This window comes from Mixophyes fleayi, chromosome 2 (genome assembly GCF_038048845.1).
Source record: "Mixophyes fleayi isolate aMixFle1 chromosome 2, aMixFle1.hap1, whole genome shotgun sequence".
Classification (NCBI taxonomy): domain Eukaryota; kingdom Metazoa; phylum Chordata; class Amphibia; order Anura; family Limnodynastidae; genus Mixophyes; species Mixophyes fleayi.
Window position 1 is genome coordinate 263,639,456 of NC_134403.1, and position 19,300 is coordinate 263,658,755.

Genomic DNA, 19,300 nt, shown 5'->3' on the forward strand with positions numbered 1-19,300 from the left:
GAAAAAGCTTTAACATAAGTTTAAAAGTGTGTGTGTGTGTGTGTGTGTGTGCGTGCGTGTGCGTGTCCGTGTGCGTGTGTGTGTGTAAAGCAAACTGTTCACCAGGGAGAGGATCCTAAGTTTAGATTCAGGCCTACCTAACAAACAGTACTTGTATGGTGCATCTACTCAGATGACATATATGTTTAGAGGATCTAGGTTTTCAGTGCAGTCTGGAAATATTTTCTGTGGGATTTGGATATGGACATCTTTTTGTACGCACATTTACACATAATATAATAATTCCTACAGCGTGAACATTAAAAGTACATTGTTTTTGCAGGATGAAGCTGTTGGAGATCTACGTATCGTCCATGCTCAGCTAAGGCATGCTGGGAAATACACATGTACAGCACAGACTGTAGTGGACCGAGCCTCTGCTTTAGCTTCTCTCCTTATCCGAGGTAACCATTGTCAGCATATTTAGAATTGTAGCAATACATTGATAAATAAATTGTATTACATTGACAATATATATAATATATATAATTTGGTAACTGCTTACCAATTAACCCACAGTAGAAGAATTTTTATTGATCCTGAGTAGAATGTATGTCCTTTGCTTTCTTGGGGTCCTTCTGACCTCCTTTTGAACCAATGAATTCGGTCAAGCACCTGTCCCTGACTTGAAAGTGGTCTTTCTCCTAGCCATCGGCTCTGCCAGGAGAGTCTCGGAAGTTGGTGCTCTCCTTTTCCGTTTACCTTATCTGGTGCTCCATGATGACAGAGCTGTGTTGCGCTGTCTTTCCAGGCCAGGGTTGTTTCTGGTTTCCCCTCAATCAGGAGATCTTGGTCCCGGTCTTCCAGGAGGCGGCTGCTTGTTCGGGTCAGAGCTTCTTAGCTCTGCGGATTTACATGGATAGAACGTCTGCTGTGAGGGGGACAGATTCCACCCCATTCTACCCACTCTGTGGTGGTCTCTTGGGCTGCGTGCAATGGGGCTTCGATGGATCAGCTCCCCCGGGCGCCCACCTTGTCATCTGTCCACACTTTTAGATTTAGACTAGATTACGTTTAGATTTTTTTTTTATGTTTTTGCGTCTCATGACACAAGTTTTGGCCACAGGGTTTTGCGTGGCGGGTTGACAGAGTGTTCCCTCCCTTAGGGGGCTGCTTTAGAATGTCCATATTGTAGCAGTGTTACCCAGATTGGATAAAAGGGAAAAGGAGTTTTATACTTACGATAAATCCATTTCTCTAATTCCATCAGGGGACACAGTGTTCTCTCACTTCTGCACTTCTGCTGTTTGCTGGTTGCAAGCTGTTTTTGGTCCCCTTCCTTTTCAATTACACTGACGAGCTACAGAGGCTGCAGAGTGGAAGAGTTCTGTCAGTAGTTACATTAAACTATTAGTTAACTATTTAAGTGCCAACTCCTGGTCCCCTCATGGTCAACCCCATGGTAGCAGTTTCCCCCAGATGGAATCAGAGAATCAAATTTATCGTATAAAAATCCTCTTTTAACCCGGATTGACTTTAACCCGCATTGCAACGGGTTTCCTGGATGGCTGCCACCATTTATTTCCACTAAGGTAGTGATGTTTATAGACTCTTTTGGACTTTTGTTATTGCTTTACAAATAAATATATGTTTTTTGTCAGTTTTGAGTGTTACATGTGTTAGTACCTTACTCTTTTTGATAGATAGATAGATAGATAGATAGATAGATAGATAGATAGATAGATAGATAGATAGATATGTGAGTGTGTAATTACACAGGAAGAAAAATGAAACCCTATGCAGTTAAACATATATGCTAAACTATAATACATCTTCTAGAGACATGTTGGTGAATCTGCCTATTTTGAGCCCTCAAGGTTGAAGTAACTGTTTCTCTGTTCTTGACGACCCTCACGTTATCATCATCGTCATCATTTATTTATATAGCGCCACTGATTCCGCAGCGCTGTACAGAGAACTCATTCACATCAGTCCCTGCCCTATTGGAACTTACAGTCTAAATTCCCTAATATACACACACAGACAGACTAGGGTCAATTTTGATAGCAGCCAATTAACCTACCAGTATGTTGTTGGAGTGTGGGAGGAAACCGGAGCACCCGGAGGAAACCCACGCAAACACAGGAATCCATTAACTCACTACAAGAGCAAAAATAAAATCAATGACTTTGAAATAGAGGACATGTAACTGTATGTGTCACATGTTCTTTCCTTGTGTGATTCATAAGGTCCCCCTGGTCCACCAGGAGGAGTGGTTGTGAGGGATGTGAAGGAAACAAGTGTTCAGCTGAGCTGGAGTCGAGGGTTTGATAATCATAACCCTATTAGTCGATATATGGTGCAGTTGAGTGAGCCGGAAACCGAAGTGTGGAAAACAGCACGGACAGGTCAGTATTATTTGTGTGTCACAAACAAAGATTAGTTATAGGGTGTAAGAAATGAGCAGTACATATAAATGCAGAAGGTTTGTGAGAGCAGCAGTACGGGTCACTCTTTGTTAAAAATCAGGAACATGACAGATCATAAGCCTATCTAGCATATGTGCTACAGAGTGCAGATTGAAGGACACAATAAGGAAATGGTTTGGGATTATGAGTGACACTGGAATAAATGTACATTCATAGGGGATACCATATAAAGGCACTCTAAGAAAAGGCTTAGACTTAAATGAAGGAGAATAATCACAAACTCCGGAGGACATATTCAATTAGCCGCAGCGCTCCTCTGGAAAAGTCGTAAAGACACAATGCAGCGATGTAACATTGTGAATTTCTCTTCATTCCCCATTGGGGTGCGAGGAGGAATCTGCGTTATTGAGACACCATAGTACCGGAACTCTTGTGCTGCAGCGACGTTCGGAGGAACATTGCAGCTAATTGAATATGAAGTCTTGTTTATATTTATATTTTGCTAATTTTTTTAGACATTAGACTTTATGCAAATTAACTTCATGTTCTCTTTTAAATCTCACCCAACTGTAGTTGGGTGATTGTAGTTTTATGTACTTGTAGCTGCCTTGTCTCATCAATTAACAAGGTTTACCCAATAGAAATGCAGTTACACTTCTTGTTTACATCTAGTGTAGCCTGGCCTCGTTGCCTGGTTTGCTTATGCACTTTTTAGATATGAAATAGCATCAACATGAGAAACTGTTGCTGCAAACAATTTTCTAGAGCCCTTTAATAATCCTTGTATCCCTCCAGATCCTCCCACTGTGGAGGGTAATGCAGAATCTGGGATTGTAGTTGGCCTGACGCCATGGACTGATTATCTATTCCGAGTAGTTGCCAGCAATATTTTAGGAGTCGGGGAACCCAGTGTTCCTTCTGCCATAATGCGGACAAAAGAGGCTGGTAAGAGATTTAAAAATGTTATAACTTTTACTAGAAATACCAGATTGAACTATTATCTTCTGCTAAAAATATAAAGGCGTGAATTCCTCCTTCCTTCCTTTAACCCTCTCAATCTGTTCTCTCTCCTTCCCCCTTTTTTGCCCTGTCCCTCCCCCCTCCCCCCCTCTTTTCCGCCTTATTTGTATAATTTAAAACAAAATAACATCTTCATGGTACCATGTTCATATGAAGCTGAACTTGTTTTGTAAAAGCTATGTGAAAGAGTGCTATACACACTGTTAAATTTGTATGTGCATTTGTCATCTCACTAATGTACCTTTCAAGAGTTTTATGTTTTGTAATGCTGTTCAAGATAAGATGTTACTAATAAAATGTATTTAAAAAAAAAAAAAAAAATGTTATAACTTTTATTCTCTGCAATACTATAGTAAAGAGTAGTTTACGGTTTCCACTACAATTTCAGGTTTACTTTAGTAGAATGTGTTTACATGGAGCGATATCCAATTTATAGTAATCTAGCTTTGAAGTACAGGTATGGGGTCTCTTATCTGGAAGGTCGTTATCCAGAAGGTTCAGAAAACCACTAAATAAATTACTGCAGCTCGGTGAAAATGTTATATACACATTGATCACTGAGATCCATATTCCAGCTAGTGTGAAGGGTAACATAATAAAAATGGAGAATGCCAGAGGCAGTTTAGAGAAATATATGGGTAATTTAAATGTAATTATATTTTAATCATAATGGTCTAAATTGCAGAAAAGCTTTAGAACCCGAAATCCCCAGCATGGATTGATCCCATACATGTACCACAATTCCAACATTTTCCTTTTTTCCTCAGAAAGTGCTAAGTGGACAATAAAGTGCCGTGCAATCAAATAAAACCGGAGTTGAACATTTGTTGTAGAAAAAAGCAAGCAAAAAAATATATATTTTCCAAAATAATCTAATGCCAAAAAAAGTAGCTTTTTACCTGAAATAATCATTTCTGAATACTTATGTTATAATAAATAGTCTTTAGCATTGACAATTGTTTTATCCTTTCTCAATCATGTAGCTCCCAATGTTGCCCCATCGGGGGTTACTGGAGGAGGAGGTGCTCCAAATGAGCTCACTATTAACTGGACGGTGAGTGAATGTTCACACTGTAATATTCTCCTTGTTCGGCATATACTGTATATTGTATATTTTACATAGAGGGGTGAAATTGTTGGTGTGCAGCATAAATGACGTGAAGGAAAATGTCTCATGTGCTGTGTCTTATCAATGCAACAGCTCAATAACACAGTTCCCCAATAATCCCACATTTTCATCTCATCTTTGATATCCTCATGTAAGAATCTGTCACAGCTGAAGGGTTAAAAACAAGTTAATTGTTTTTTGTTTTTTTTTTGTTTTTAAATAAATGTTTATTGATGGTCAGGTAATATACACAGTGAGAGTCAAGTACAGTTTACATCATGGAGAGTGCATTAGTTAAAGAACACTCAGTATGCTAGATAGAACAGAAGTCAGATTCTATTCAAGATATGGAAAAAGGAAGACCAGTAGTTTTTGTTTATATTAAGAAAGAAAGAACAAGAGCAGGAAACAGAAAGAAGAAAAAAAAGAAATAGAGAGATAGGAAATGAAAGAGGTAGGTAGAAGGGTGGTGTGGCAGGGACCACCAGAGGGTTAGGGGGGTAGAAAGTGTAGATGGGGAGGGGGAGAGAGTGGGAGGAGGGTGTGACCTAAGTAAAGGGGGAGCGGTACTGGATATAGGGCATCCATGGATCCCAGACTTTGTTAAAGGTTTTGGAGGTTACGTACAATGCTGGTCATGTACTCCATGCGGTGGGTATGCCAGATCCTCTTAGACACAGCGATGAGGGAAGGGGGAGCGGCCTGCCTCCATTCAATGGCGATTTGACATTTGGCAGCAGAAATAATGTGGCGAGCTAGTTTATTTTAGTGTCGAGTGAAACCCAAGGGGAAGAAGGAAAAATTTCAGATCAAGGGGTAGGGAAATTTGTATCACAGTTTCTATCAGGGATTTAACCTCACACCAGAAGGGGATCAATTTTGGGCAATCCCACCGTATGTGTAGAAATGAGCCTAAGCCAGAGCATAAATGCCAACATCTGTCAGAGAAATCAGGTAAAATCTTATGGAGGCATGTAGGGACGTAATGCCATCGATAGAGAAGTTTGTGAAAGTTTTCTTTTATTGAAACACAAATTAAACTAGAGGCGGCATTGTCCCATATTTCCGACCATTCCTCATCATCAAGTGAGTAGCCCAGGTCCCACATCCATGGAACAGAAGGGGAGGTCAATTCGGAATAGATAGTGGAGATGAGGCCTGACTTTGATGCACAGCGCAGACACAATGCTCAATGATAGTGAATGGGTGAGAACTAAGGCGAGATTTGATGGTAGAGTGAAGGTTGCGAACTTGTAAGTATTGATAAAACTTCTGTTAGGCAGATCAGATTTTGCTTGAATGTCGGAAAATGCGGGGAATAATGCGTTGCAGGTGATGTCATTTAAGAACCGTATCCCTCGAGTGTGCCAGGGAAAAAACGAGGCATGGAGCATGACTGGAGAGTTGAAAAGGGGGACTAATGGGGAGGGGTGTGAGGAAATACCATGCAGCCCAGAGCTAACCCTCAAATAGCCATCATTGTTTTGTTTTCTAATATTTCAAATATATACCTTGAAAAGATGGTTGTATCTTACTGCATTTGGCACACAAAGTGAAGCACGTACATGTGAGGCTATGTATTTGTATGTGACCATTTATTTATGGTTTATGGCAATGGGTTCTTTTATCTTTCCTAAAAGATGGTGCTTTTTTTCAGTATATTGTGAAACATTACTTATTATTCTGAAAACAAAACAAAAAATAGGGTGTAAGAAGTCATACCCAGAGCAGCTCTTTCCAGAACCTGGACAGCTCCATCTCCAAGTTTGTGTCCCGTTAATTAGGACTAATAATTAGCTCTTCTGCTTCTTGACTTCATATTTAAAACAGTCCTAACCACTTCCTCTTTGCCAGATGATTGTGATTCTCACTGTAATGTATTCTCTTGCTACACGCTTCAAACTTTGGTTCTTTACATGTATTACTATTATTATTGTAGATTTGTAAGACGCCACAGTGCTCCGCAGCGCCGCACAGTGCGAAAACAGTAGATACATAAAACGGACATACAAGGTAGACAAAATATACACAGACATGGAAACAAAGGGTATGAATGTCCCTGCTCATTAGAGAAGTTACATTCTAAGTGGAAGAGGGCAGAGCTGAAACAAGTGGAGCATTGGGACAGTTGTGAGGGTGTATTAGTGTGAATAGTGTTTTCTGGGATAATGTCACCTCTAAAAAAGAGATGGGTTTTCAAAGAGCGTCTTAAGATTTGAAGGCTGTGAGAAAGTTTGATTGAGTGTGGTAGGGAATTCTATAAGTGGGGAGCAGCACGGGAGAAGTCTTGTAGACGGGAGTGAGAGGTACATACAGTATGTATCAAATCCAGATTGTTATTGCTTTTCCTCCTGCCTCATCTGTTTGTACCTGTTTACTGACCAGTGTATTGAATATGAGCATTGCTTTTTTCAAACGCTATTGCTTTCTAAGTCCAAGAAAGTATTCTTCCATTGGCTTTGATAAGGAGCTAAGTAAATGTTTATAGTGCACCATTGATTTTGTGGCCCTAATCAATATTCAGTGATGCATAATAATTCAAAAGGGATCAATGGCATCACTGAAGCAGCGCTAATACAATACTATTCCCCAAACTAGATCCTTGGGAACCGATTACCTGCATTCTCATATGAGTACATTAAGAGGTTGGCTGTTACCTGTGTAGGTGACAGGTGAATTTTAAGTGATATATTTATTACAAAATAACATTTTCTAAATTGTGTGTTCAGATTCTGTTTTCGTACACTGTGCACATCCCTGTGTTCTGTACATGTCATTGTTGTGCAATGTAAAATGCATTTGACGATTAGACTTCTTCACAGACAACTGTAGCTCTGTTACCTGCCCTCCATGAGATAATACATCTCTGTATCAAAAATGATGATTTCTCAGATTTGTTTTTTACTACTGAAATATACGTCATCCGTTATGTTCGTGATAATCGGTTGGACAAGTCTAACAACACAGGTGTTTTTTTCAACCTAGTGATTCATCCAGTAATGTAGCAAAAAGGACCTGGATCCCAATGCAAATTCTGAGCCAGAGCTCTGTGACATCCTCTTAACATGATATAAACCTACAGTGCACACATACACCACACGCATCATACATAACACATCCAAAGACATGTTGTGCATGCTGCCTGCATATTGGGGTTCATTGGATGATATCATTATTTGTCTTGTGTCCGTCCTTGTCTCTTATTGTCTTATGCATACCTCTTTCTTCCCCATCCTGCTGTCCCCAACCCTTGTGTCCACTTTATGCCTTTGTTGGCTACCTCAATTTTCTTCTGTGTCAGTCATCCATGTTCAGTTCACTTCATGCTTCTTTGTGACATCAGTTGCACCATATCAGCCTAGTTCATAGATTTAGGAGATTTTCTAGTTCTGGGATCTTGCAAGAGTGCTCTATGGTGACATCATCATACAGCATGTTTGATTTAGAGACCCTCTGTAATTCCTAAGAAGTCCACTTTGGTAATGTCATGGATGCAAGAAGAGGAACAGAAACAAGAAGTTTGGGTCCTGCGTGGCACAGAGGACTAGGGATGGGGGTACAACTGGTCACCCAGTGCCCGATTGGCAATTGCTACTACTGCTATTGAAATGGATGAATCCAGTGGTTTAGGAAAACAGATTTCTAGGCTACTATGTGTATTCCTTTTAAAAGTCAATAGCACCACTAAACCAATGGCTTCAGTTGTTGCGAACATCAAAAAAGACACAAAAGACATAAAAAAAGACACAAAACTAATACCATAAAACTCCAGTTATTTGCAATACATTGAAGTTGAATATGTGCTATTTTAAACTAATTCTCAATACACACTTTAATTTTTTTTATATATGTGTGCAACAGCCTCTGGGAAGACAATACCAGAATGGAGATGGCTTTGGATACATAATTGCCTTCAAGAGAAAGACTGAGGGCTCTTGGCACATCGTTAAAGTTCCTGGGGCACAGTCTCAACACTTTGTATACAGAAATGAAAGCATTGCAGCCTACACCCCCTTCGACGTAATGATCAAAGCATTTAATCAGAAAGGAGAAGGACCTTACTGTCTGGAAACCACAGTTTACTCTGCAGAAGAAGGTAAGATGGCACTGTCCTAGTATGTCCAAATTAGGAATTGTGTACCCTAGATGCGCGTATATTTCTATCTAACACCCTGATTGCCATTATAAGTATAATTAAATACCTCTATTGTAACTGCCCTGAATTTCTCAGACCTGAAAGTATACTTGTTTTATTCGTCAAGAACAGGTTAGACACATATTAGTTTTAGAATAAAAAATGTTTGATCATAATAAAAACTTAAATCTATGAAAATGTATGTTAGGATACCACTGTTTTTGATATTTGGAAGTTCAAAAGACTCTGGGAAAGTATTGTCCTCTGATCTACCTGCTTCCTAAGAGGTTAATCTTTGTATCAGTATATATGTATATATTTTCTATCACTTTTCTGTTTGTTGCTTCATGTTGGTGGCATAGGCTGAAGTGGAAGGAACACAGGATGATAAAATATTTTAATGCACACTTTTGTTGCTTTTGAAATAATTAACTTCATTTGTTGGACCTTAGAGCCGAGTGTCTATCCTTCCAAGGTGAAGGCCACAGCAATATCGTCATCTGAGACTGAGGTGGAATGGAAGTCTGTGGCAACTGTCAATGGAGTTTTATTGGGGTATGAGGTAAGAAATGAACAGTGGTCAGTGTTGTCTTCATGAACTAAACTTTCTGTCACTAAATCTCTTGGAAAATTCACTTTTCTGTCTGTGTGTATTAATAAGTATATGTACCTGTCTTTGATGGATGCTGCATCAGTAAAGTGTTAAGTGCAAGGAAACAATGCTTTCCATCTATTCCACAAAGCAAGAAATAGATAACTTCATGCTTGTTATTTCAGATTTAGATCATTTATATATCTGCACAATGGGTAAATCAGGCAATCATTGGATGTAACTAGCAAGAGCACAAATTCAAAATGGCCACTTTGTCAGGCGTTGTTTGGTGTACCCTTCAATTACGAAGGGACTGAAGGGCTTTTCAATAGTGTACACAGGGTGTATTTGTACACCTGCTCAGAAAACATGTAACCATGGAAGGCCAAATGTTCTTGAAGCCTCAATGAAAGGTTTTCGCCTCACTGGCATCATGTACACTGAAAATAAATTTATATGTTAAATTCCGTTTATGGAGAAAATATATATTTGGATATTGAAGTCTAGCCCATACAGTTTATTTCTAGCATACAAAACTCTACATGGTATGAACAGGAAACCATGGACCAGCAACAATCCTTAAAAGGATTTTACTACATTCAGAAGAATTTAGTGTACCCATCTGTACATGCCCTCTTTCGAAGTTTATTAACTACGTTTCATAATCTTTCTAGTTTATTTCTGTACCATGTATTTATATTATCAGGCAATGTTTTTTATTTGCATTGTTCTGGGACATGTGACAGCTCCTTTGGTTTCTACACTGGATACATGGACAACAACAGAAAACAACTCTACATGATAATATAGAGACATGGCTGAAACTCACAGAAGGAAGTTCAAATGGAAAAGCTTTGCAATTAGTTAAAGTTGCAGAATATGATTTATCTGATAAAGTGGCAGCATACAGACTAGCATCTTAAAGTAGTTTCAAACTTGCTATACCATATATTTGAGATATGTAGTGTAATGCCTAAGGGTCGGTAGGGTGTCGATTGTGTTCTGAGAAGTTTCTTTTGATGTATTTATGAAATAAATTTAAATAAATATGATTAAAACATTGCAAAAAGGCATGTACAAGCCAATAAATGAGTAGCATCTGAAGGTGGAAACACCGTTTTATAAGTAGAGTAGTCACCTGAATGATAAGGAGTCATTAATCAAAACATGAGGATCACATTTCCTTTTGTGCTTGGTGGCTGACTTGTGTGCTGTAAACCTCCCCACAGATCCGATACTGGAAGGCTGGAGATAAGGAGGCCGCTGCAGATAGGGTGAGATCAGCCAGTCTGGACACAGTTGCCAGAGTGAGTGGTCTGAAGCCAGATACTCTGTACCATGTGACAGTTCGTGCCTACAACAGAGCTGGCACTGGACCACCTAGCCCCACTGCCAATGTTACCACCAACAAAGCACGTAAGTAACACAAGAAGGCATTTAATCGCTGATCACAATGCTAATCACTTTATAAAATCAACAGTTTGAGGCTTAACTAATCCAAATATTTGCAATAATACTATATGCATTGCTTTTAGGTCATGAGGTTTGTCTTTGTTATTACATTGGGAACTGGGGTCATTAACTCTCTTTCATCCTTCAGCTCCAAACAGACCCCCAGGTAATATTTCCTGGACACTTTCCCGTTCCACTGTCAGCATCAAGTGGGATCAAGTGATAGCAATGAAAAATGAGTCCTCTGTTACTGGATACAAGGTAATGGTTCTAAGGAATGTTGCCGCTGGTGTGGTTTCTTCTTGGCATCACCCCAGGGGCATTGTAATGGGTTTAGGGTCTTTTTCTGTGACATCTGACAGGTAGATGGTCTCTTATTGCAACAATTACATTTTATAAAGCAATATATAGGGGATAATGCCTTGCTCTACTATGAAATATATAGAAAATATTGTGGTGATCCATGACCATATACAAGCAGAAGACTACAAGCCAAGTGCTTTTAAACAGTGCACAAAACTCCAAGGTGACCTTTAATATAGTATTTCAAAGTAGGGTGTTTGATTCCTTATAGTATGACGCTTGGTTTTAGACAATTTAGACATTTTAATATGTGTATTACCATTTTAATAACCCATTTCTTTCCTGAGTACTCCTTTGTAGAAGTTATGAATATACCTTGTAAGACCACCCCTCGATATGTTGATGGGAATATAAACTCTGGCTGCAGTAACTGAGATGGAGGAATGATAAACGAATTGTCTAATTGTCTAAGTAAAATGTAAAATGGACTCTTATGACTGACCATCTCTGACATCACTTGTCACCAAAATGAAGGATTTAATTCAAAATTGTTTATACATGTATCATGGAGTATGTGCATGGAGTATGAATGCCCCTAAAGTGCAAAATAAAACGTAGGAACTAATGATATTGTGTATTTAGAATGTTAACCCTTCATGTCCTAATAATGTCCTCCTAATATTCCCCTCCAAATTAAATCTGTAGTATTTAACTATTTAATGACTAGAGGGTTTTTAATGTTTTGTATATGTTTTCTTCTTGATTTTTACTATATCCAATATATATATTATTTCTGTAGATGCTGTATAGACTGGATTCACAGTCGACCCCCACCCTCTATGTAACCAGCAAGACACGAGCAGAGCTTCCACTACCTGAGGGTGCCAGTCATGTGACCATACAGCTCCGTGCCACTGGATTAGGAGGAGATGGGGAATCGGCAGAGGTGCACATTCCCACAGATTCAGGTACTTATGTTTATGTCGGTTTTCAGGTGTAGCAGCAAATTTGCATACAACCTTGCTTTATATCTTCCAACTCACATGGTCCCACAGTGTGACATATAGCTTTAGACCATGTCACACTGTAACCAGAGCTCATCACATGGTAATATAATATATGACAGGCACTGTACTGATTATAGCATTATGTCCAGTTATATAACAGTGTACCCCATAGAATTCTGAACTAAGTTATACTACCCCCTAGTGTAGCACTAGTGTAACAATTCATAAGTACACTGGGCAAATGCTATGTGGATGACACATGAGGCTATATAGTGACATATGGAACTACAAACTGACATTCTGAGACTATATGGGGACATATTGTATGTGTTATACTTTGGGCTGATTATGATGGCCAGTTGGGTATAATTTATGCAGTATTTCATTTTGGCCACATCATGCATGCTATGTATTAAAATTTATGCTGCAATAAGTATATTGTTTTTTCACCAAACAATGCACTATACATGGCTTAGAACCTGTGATATACTTTTTGCTTTACCAGCATGCTAGTTTAAATTCTTGCCATATTGAATACATGCTCTGTTTGCAACAAACTGATCTCCATTCATGACCTCTTCCTCTCAAGCAACCTCAACCTTCTGGCAATAACAGAAACAGGGATCACACAATCAGACACTGCCTCATCTGTAGCCCTTGTACCAGTATGTTTCTGGACTGTGGGGGGAAATCAGAGCATATTGAGGAAACTCATGCAAACATGTGGAGAACATACAAACTCCACACAGACCAAGCCCTGTTTGGAATCGAGGAAAACATTGTGCCACAGTGCTGCCCATAATGAGGGATAATGGTGATAGAATGATTACAGACTTTAGTTAAGGCTGGGATGAGCACAGGTGACAAGGAATTTGTGAGGGTATATGGTCAAGTGGATACATAGTAGAGTAGGAAAGTAGAAGAGAGTATATTCTACATCTTCATTTATGGGATCAATTGAACAGAAGGTTCTACACTTTGGGATGGCCACTGCCTTAATCTTGTTTTCTCTAGACTATATTCAATTTCTGATTTCTTTAACACTTTTTTATCAACCTCACTGACACCTTTAGCCCTGGTAACAGAAATAAGTCGGGATGGATTTCTCCTTTTCCCATGTTACACATTTACAGTTCTACTAAATGTCCCATCACTGAGGTTCCCATATTTTGAAGTACAATTATGCAGTTTTCAACACCCTCTCTCGGTGTGTTCCTGTGATCTATTGTCACCCATCATTACCCCAATAATTTCTTAAACATTTTTCTGCCAGGCTCCCGCATTTCTTATCTTTTGACAACCCCACAATCATCTTGGGTAATTTCAACATCCCACTTGATTCTTCACATTCTCTTCATACCTCAAAATTCCACTCTCTAACCTTGCAGCCTCTCCCAATTGACTGATTAATGTACTCATTAAGGTGGCCACTGTCTTAATCTTGTTTTCTCTAGACTATATTAAATTTCTGATTTTTTTACCACATTTTACCCCTCTCAGATCATAACCTTATTACTCAAAAGCTCTCCTCCATTACTTTAACCTATTTTCAGTTGAACTCTACCAACCTTCCTCATACACTCAGAATGCTCAGTTCTATTAACTATCAACTCACAACCTGTCTGCAATAACTTCTTTCCCCAATTTCTACATTCTCCTCTCCTGATCTAGCAGTACCACATCTCAACCATCCTGCACCAACCCCTCCAGCTACTATCTTGCTTCCTACTAAAGAATAAAGTTGATAAGACCAAACATGAAATGGTATCCTCTTTCTTGACCAAGAACATATACAATTTTGACTTGCACCTTCTGTTCATTTGATCCCACAAATGAAAATAAAGAATGTACTCTCTTCTGCCTTCCTACTCTACTATTTATCCACTTGACCTGATACCCTCACAAATTCCTGGTCAGCTGTGCTCATCCCAGCCTTAACTAAAGTCTGTAATCACTTTCATCATTGCTATCTTTCACTCTTTATGGGCAGCGCTATGGTACAATGGTTAGCAATGTTGTCTCGATTACAAACAGAGCTCGGTCTGTGTGGAGTTTGTATGTTCTCCTCATGTTTGCATGGGTTTCCTCAGTGTGCTTTGGTTTCCTTCCATAGTTAAACAACATACTGGTATGTTACTTGGCTTCTGACAGTATGTGTTAGACCACTGTTTCCCAACTCCAGTCCTCAGGAACCCTTAACAGTGCAGGTTTTCCAGGTACCACCTGTGGATCTGTCAATATGTGTCAGTTAGTAATGAATACACCTGTGCTCCAGCAAAGAGATATGGAAAACATGCACTGTTAGGGGTCCCTGAGGACTGGAGTTGGGAACGACTATGCTAGACAATTGAGACTGAAATCTCCAAGTAGGCAGCGACTGATGTGAATAACTTCATATTCTCTGTACAACGCTGTGTAATGTGATTGACATTATAGAAACAAATTATATATAAACAATAATAATAGTTATTGAAGCATGCAGTGATTACTCCTATTCTGAAAAATAAACATTCTGACCGAAACACAATCTCTGGTTACCAGCTCTCAGCTCCTTTGTCTCTCCAAACTGCCTGCATTCGCCTCACACGCTTCCTTTCTTCTCTAAACTTATTGGACCCTCTTCAGTCAGGCTTTTGTTTCCAACACTCCATAGAAACTGCACTGACTAAGGTGGCCAATTATTTGATCACTGCTAACTCTAAAGAATGTTATTTACTTCTAATTCTCCTGGGACTAGATGCTGCATTTGACACAAACAATTCTCTCATACAAACACCACATTCTCTAGGTTTTCAGGACACAGTACGCCCTGGTCTCATTCTATGTATTAAATTGTTCACTCAGTGTTCATTTCTGTAGATCCCCCCCCTCCTCTTTGCTTCTTCTATCAGAAAGCTCCTGTTGAGCAGATACTACACTGTATATGGATGATACCAACATTTTTCTATCTGTGTTGGCCTGTTACTGAATATATTTCTGCCATTCATCCTGGATGTCCTTTTGCCACCTCAAATTCTTTCAAAACAAGTTAATAATATTCCCTCCAGCCAACAGATGCTACCTATATGGACATCTCTACTTCTGTTGACAACACGACAATAGAAAAGGGATTTATGAGTCACTATTTCAGGTGGCTTAAAGGCAAGTAAGCAATGTAACAAAGCAATGAGAAAGGCAAGTCAAATGGTTGGTTGCATAGGGAGAGGAATCATTAGCAAAAAGAAAGAAGTAATAATGCCACTGTATAGGTCATTGGTATGGCCTCATCTACAATACTGTTTTCAATTCTGGAGGCCATATCTCCACAAGGATATAAATACATTAGAGACTGTACAAAGAAGGGCAACTAAAATGGTGCATGGCCTACAGCACAAAACTTACCCGGAAAGACTCAACGATCTTAATATATATAGTTTGGAGCAGAGAAGGAAAAGGGGGGACATGATAGAAACTTTCAAATATGTCAAGGGTTTCAACAAAGTACAGGAAGGAAACATTCTTCAAAGGAAGATAAATATAAGAACACGAGGACATGCACTGAATCTGGAGGAAAATAGGTTAAAAGGAGATTTGAGGAAAAACTATTTCACAGAAAGGGTAGTGGATATGTGGAATAGCCTCCCAGCAGAGGTGGTAGAGGCTAATAGAGTAGAGCAATTTAAATATTCTTGAAATAGACATAAGGATATCCTTACAAAGAATAAAGGATCAAATAAGGTTTGAGGTTACCATAGGTTAAAAATTGGGCAGACTAGGTGGGCCAAGCGGTTGTTATCTGCCATCAAATTCTTTGTTTCTATGTTTCTATTAAACCCTACCTCTCATGCCTGCTGCCTAGTTGTTATCCATGAATCAGAACTGTCCTTTGTTCCCCACATCCAGTCTGTATGAAGGTCCTAAGAATAGGCAACTATCTCACACAAGACACTGTCACCCCTACAATCAGGTTTAAATGCAGTGGCTAAACTAATTTTCCTGGTAAAATTCTTCTACTGTTGCTTTGTTCTGTCAGTCCCAACACTATTTGCCTGTATTTTACCAAATCCAATATAAACTTCTTCTACTAATATACAATGCCATAATCAACACTGCACCAATATACATCTCTTCACTTCTTTTCAAAATATCTCCCAACTCAACTCTTTCACTCTGCACAAGATGTGTGTCTCTCCTCCACACTCATCACCCGCTCCTACTGCTCCCAGTTACAGGACTTTTTTCGGGCTGCACCCACCCTTTGGAATACCCTCCTCGCCCAACAAGACTGTCCTCTAGCCTCTAAAACTTTAAACATTCCCTGAAAACTCACCTCTTTAAGCAAACTTATCAAATTTTCAAACTACCTTCCTAACCTACCAACCTATTCTATCTCATTACCACTACTACAAAATGTGCGCTTGTTCTCTTTCTAAGCTTAAACAACCCTCTGACCACCAGACCAACATTGCTGTGTGACTGGACCACTTAGCCCTTCAAAGCACTTTTTACTTTTTCAATCTGGCTGGACCAATATACACTATGTGGCACCTAACCTAATGTAACAAACTCCTATTGCTCTATAGATTGTAAGCTTGCGAGCAGGGCCCTCCTATCTCTATATCATTCTGTTAATAGCCAATCTTGGTTTATTGCTATGTTTGTTGCCAACTGTAAATGTTAATAATAATAATAATACATAATAATTGCAACTGAACAACATCATGAGAGTAACAATGAAAACAAATCAATATGGCTACTCAATGTGTGTAGCTGAACAAAACATGTAGGTTTAAAGCTAGAAATGTTTAGTAAGACTAGTATGGGATCAGAAATCTGGGCTTTATTGCTTTAACTTTCCACAGTAAACCACTTTCTCTTATTTGAAGTGGGCACCTATTTAGTGCCTGCAGAGGATGTAAGCATCCATTCTATGTACTGTTAACCACGTTTATTATGTAACAGTTAACCATTTTTCCATAAATTTTATTATCATCGGCCATTATTTTCATAGTACCAGTATCTGGTATGTATGTAAAAATGTTTCCAACAATTTTAGTTTAGAGGTCCTTTATATGCGTTCCTATGTAGTTTCAAAACTCAATACCGACATTTATTTTTATGCTATTACATATTTTATATGGAATCCTCTGTAAATTGGTTTTACTAACTTACTCTATATTTATTACATTGTTATTTCTTTTTGTTCTTAGGTACCAGTATGATGGTAGAAAACTCTGCTTCTCATCTAGTGACTCAGGGCCAGCTGGCTAACTCAGTTGCTGTTTTGGTCCTAATGAGATATCTTGCAGTCTGAAAAACCTCAACTATCACTCTGTTGAAGATATGGATGTAATCTACACTCTCTCAATTCTTTGATGCTGAAAAACTACTATCCCTAACAGCAAGAGACATCATTTTTTTGTAGATGACAGTTAAAAGGGCATAAACACTTTGCTGTGAGAATGAGTCCCCTCTAGAAGCAAAAGGATTACAGCGTCAGAAATGTTTTCCTAAAAATTAAGGGGGATTCAATTCTAGAATTTGGGGGATGGGTATGCAAGCACTTTTTGATGGGACACATTGGGAAGTTTTGTCTTATTAAGCCATGTGTACATGCTTTATAAATAGCAAGATTTTTTTTCTACAATTGCCTTTCTTTTTGTTCATCTCTCCCTCTAACTGCTCAGATATTCTTGGATGGCCCACATCCTTAGGGTTGGAACCAGGATGAGTTGTCAGGCTTAGAAATAATTTTAAAGTGGTTCATCATAAAAATAAGCCTCCCCATGAAGAAAAAAATGTGAATTTTGGATATTGCTATTTACATTGTAGCCCTGTGATTCAGTGTCCCACTGGCACAGCATGGGTACATAGAAATGTAGGTGTCATGTTTAGAACAATATATAGATTTCAAAGCAGTAGTCTTCTTACTTTTTGAAATTGGTTATTTCCATTAAAAAGGAGACTCCTCTCTTTCTGTAAGAATCGTGTCTTCCTGTTACCCAAAGGGACTATGATAACTATTTTAGGGCCTCTGATATCTATCTATCTATTTTACTACAAATTATAGATGGATAAAATATGCAATTCAGACGTCAAAATTGGGAGCCAGCTTAACCATTTATTAATCCAAGGAAAATGTACAGCAATCAAGGACCTTCAATGTGTGCCAGATGCATATTCTTTAAAGTCATGGGATCCTGGTATTTATCGTGATTATTTATCAACGTCCTCGATGTCCACATTTTTTATTCTAAACAAATATAAGAGTAATATTCCAACACCGATACCCGCAAGTATTCCTACACAGCTGCCAGCACCAAGCATGATGTACACTCGTTTTTTGAATATTGAATATCTCTGAACTTTGTCCTCTGTGACATTTGCAGCAAGTCCTTCTTGTTGTGCTGCCAAAGCTTCCAACTTCTGTTTGCTAATGAGGAACTTGTCATAGTTGAGATAAACAATGTTAGGAGAAATCACCTTAATACCATAATAAAGGCGTTTAACTAACTTCAGGTCATTTACCCTTTGTACATCACAGCGATAAGTTCCAGCATTTTTCTCCTGTATGTCTGGAAACACAATGGTGTAATTCCTGGCTTGCAGTGTTCGGAAGAGCATATCATCAGTGGTCACAATCCCATTAGCTATTTTCCAATAATAAAGCATGTTCTCAACGTTTGCTTCAAATTCAGAGCTTAAACAGTCAATGGTGAAATATTGTCCCACAGTAAGAGTGTAAGTATGCATACCGCACAGCCAGCCTGTGACACATTCCACCATCACATTCTCACAATCGTGCCGAGAGCCGGATTTCTCCACAGTGCACCGTCTTTCTGTCTTTCTGCCCAAACCACAAGTCACACTACATGTTGTGGACTCTACGCCCATCTTGGCAGAAACACCTTTCAATTCGGCTGGTATTATGATAGCTTTTAGTTCTTCCAATACTGACAGGCCTGGACAGCCCAAATAACATCAGAAAGAAAGATAACAACGTCAACATTTCTTTTGTTCTTATTACATACATGAATCATTTGGTAAACCAAGTAAACTGTATCCCATTTACAGAGTTTGAAATGCTGAGTCACCAACAACTTTGAACAGAATTCCAATGTATTATGTTTCAATGACAGAAGTAATGTGTAGAACCGATAACAAGATCTCATATACATGGGATTGAGTAAGGTGAATGTACTTCTTTCCAATAACCATTAAACTAATTTAGATAACAGCAATCGAATAACATAATTGCTTACCTGGTGGAAAGGCCACAACCCTATATTGTTCAAG

The 19,300-nt window shown here is 38.8% G+C and overlaps 2 protein-coding genes across 3 annotated transcripts in view; one reads left to right on the plus strand and one right to left on the minus strand.

Moving 5' to 3' along the window:
• CNTN2 (contactin 2) overlaps window positions 1-17,651 on the plus strand; it is a 69,412-nt gene extending 51,761 nt beyond the window's left edge. For both annotated transcript variants that reach the window (XM_075196099.1, XM_075196100.1), the window contains exons 14-23: window positions 323-443; window positions 2,229-2,387; window positions 3,204-3,353; window positions 4,412-4,482; window positions 8,398-8,632; window positions 9,124-9,233; window positions 10,493-10,679; window positions 10,864-10,976; window positions 11,818-11,986; window positions 17,215-17,651. In XM_075196099.1, coding sequence (XP_075052200.1) covers window positions 323-443; window positions 2,229-2,387; window positions 3,204-3,353; window positions 4,412-4,482; window positions 8,398-8,632; window positions 9,124-9,233; window positions 10,493-10,679; window positions 10,864-10,976; window positions 11,818-11,986; window positions 17,215-17,318 — 1,419 coding nt within the window. In that variant the 3' untranslated portion in view covers window positions 17,319-17,651. The remainder of the gene's footprint in view (window positions 1-322; window positions 444-2,228; window positions 2,388-3,203; window positions 3,354-4,411; window positions 4,483-8,397; window positions 8,633-9,123; window positions 9,234-10,492; window positions 10,680-10,863; window positions 10,977-11,817; window positions 11,987-17,214) is intronic.
• Window positions 17,652-18,220: 569 nt separating this feature from the next.
• Window positions 18,221-18,898, minus strand: LOC142139917 (transmembrane protein 81-like). The gene has a single exon (XM_075197782.1). It carries the CDS (start codon window positions 18,896-18,898, stop codon window positions 18,221-18,223), a length of 678 nt encoding a protein of 225 aa, XP_075053883.1.
• Window positions 18,899-19,300: the final 402 nt, after the last annotated feature.

What these genes read in the sequence shown, in the direction of transcription:
- LOC142139917 (XM_075197782.1), bottom strand. Translation starts at nt 18,898, where the DNA reads ATGGGCGTAGAGTCCACAACATGTAGTGTGACTTGTGGTTTGGGCAGA.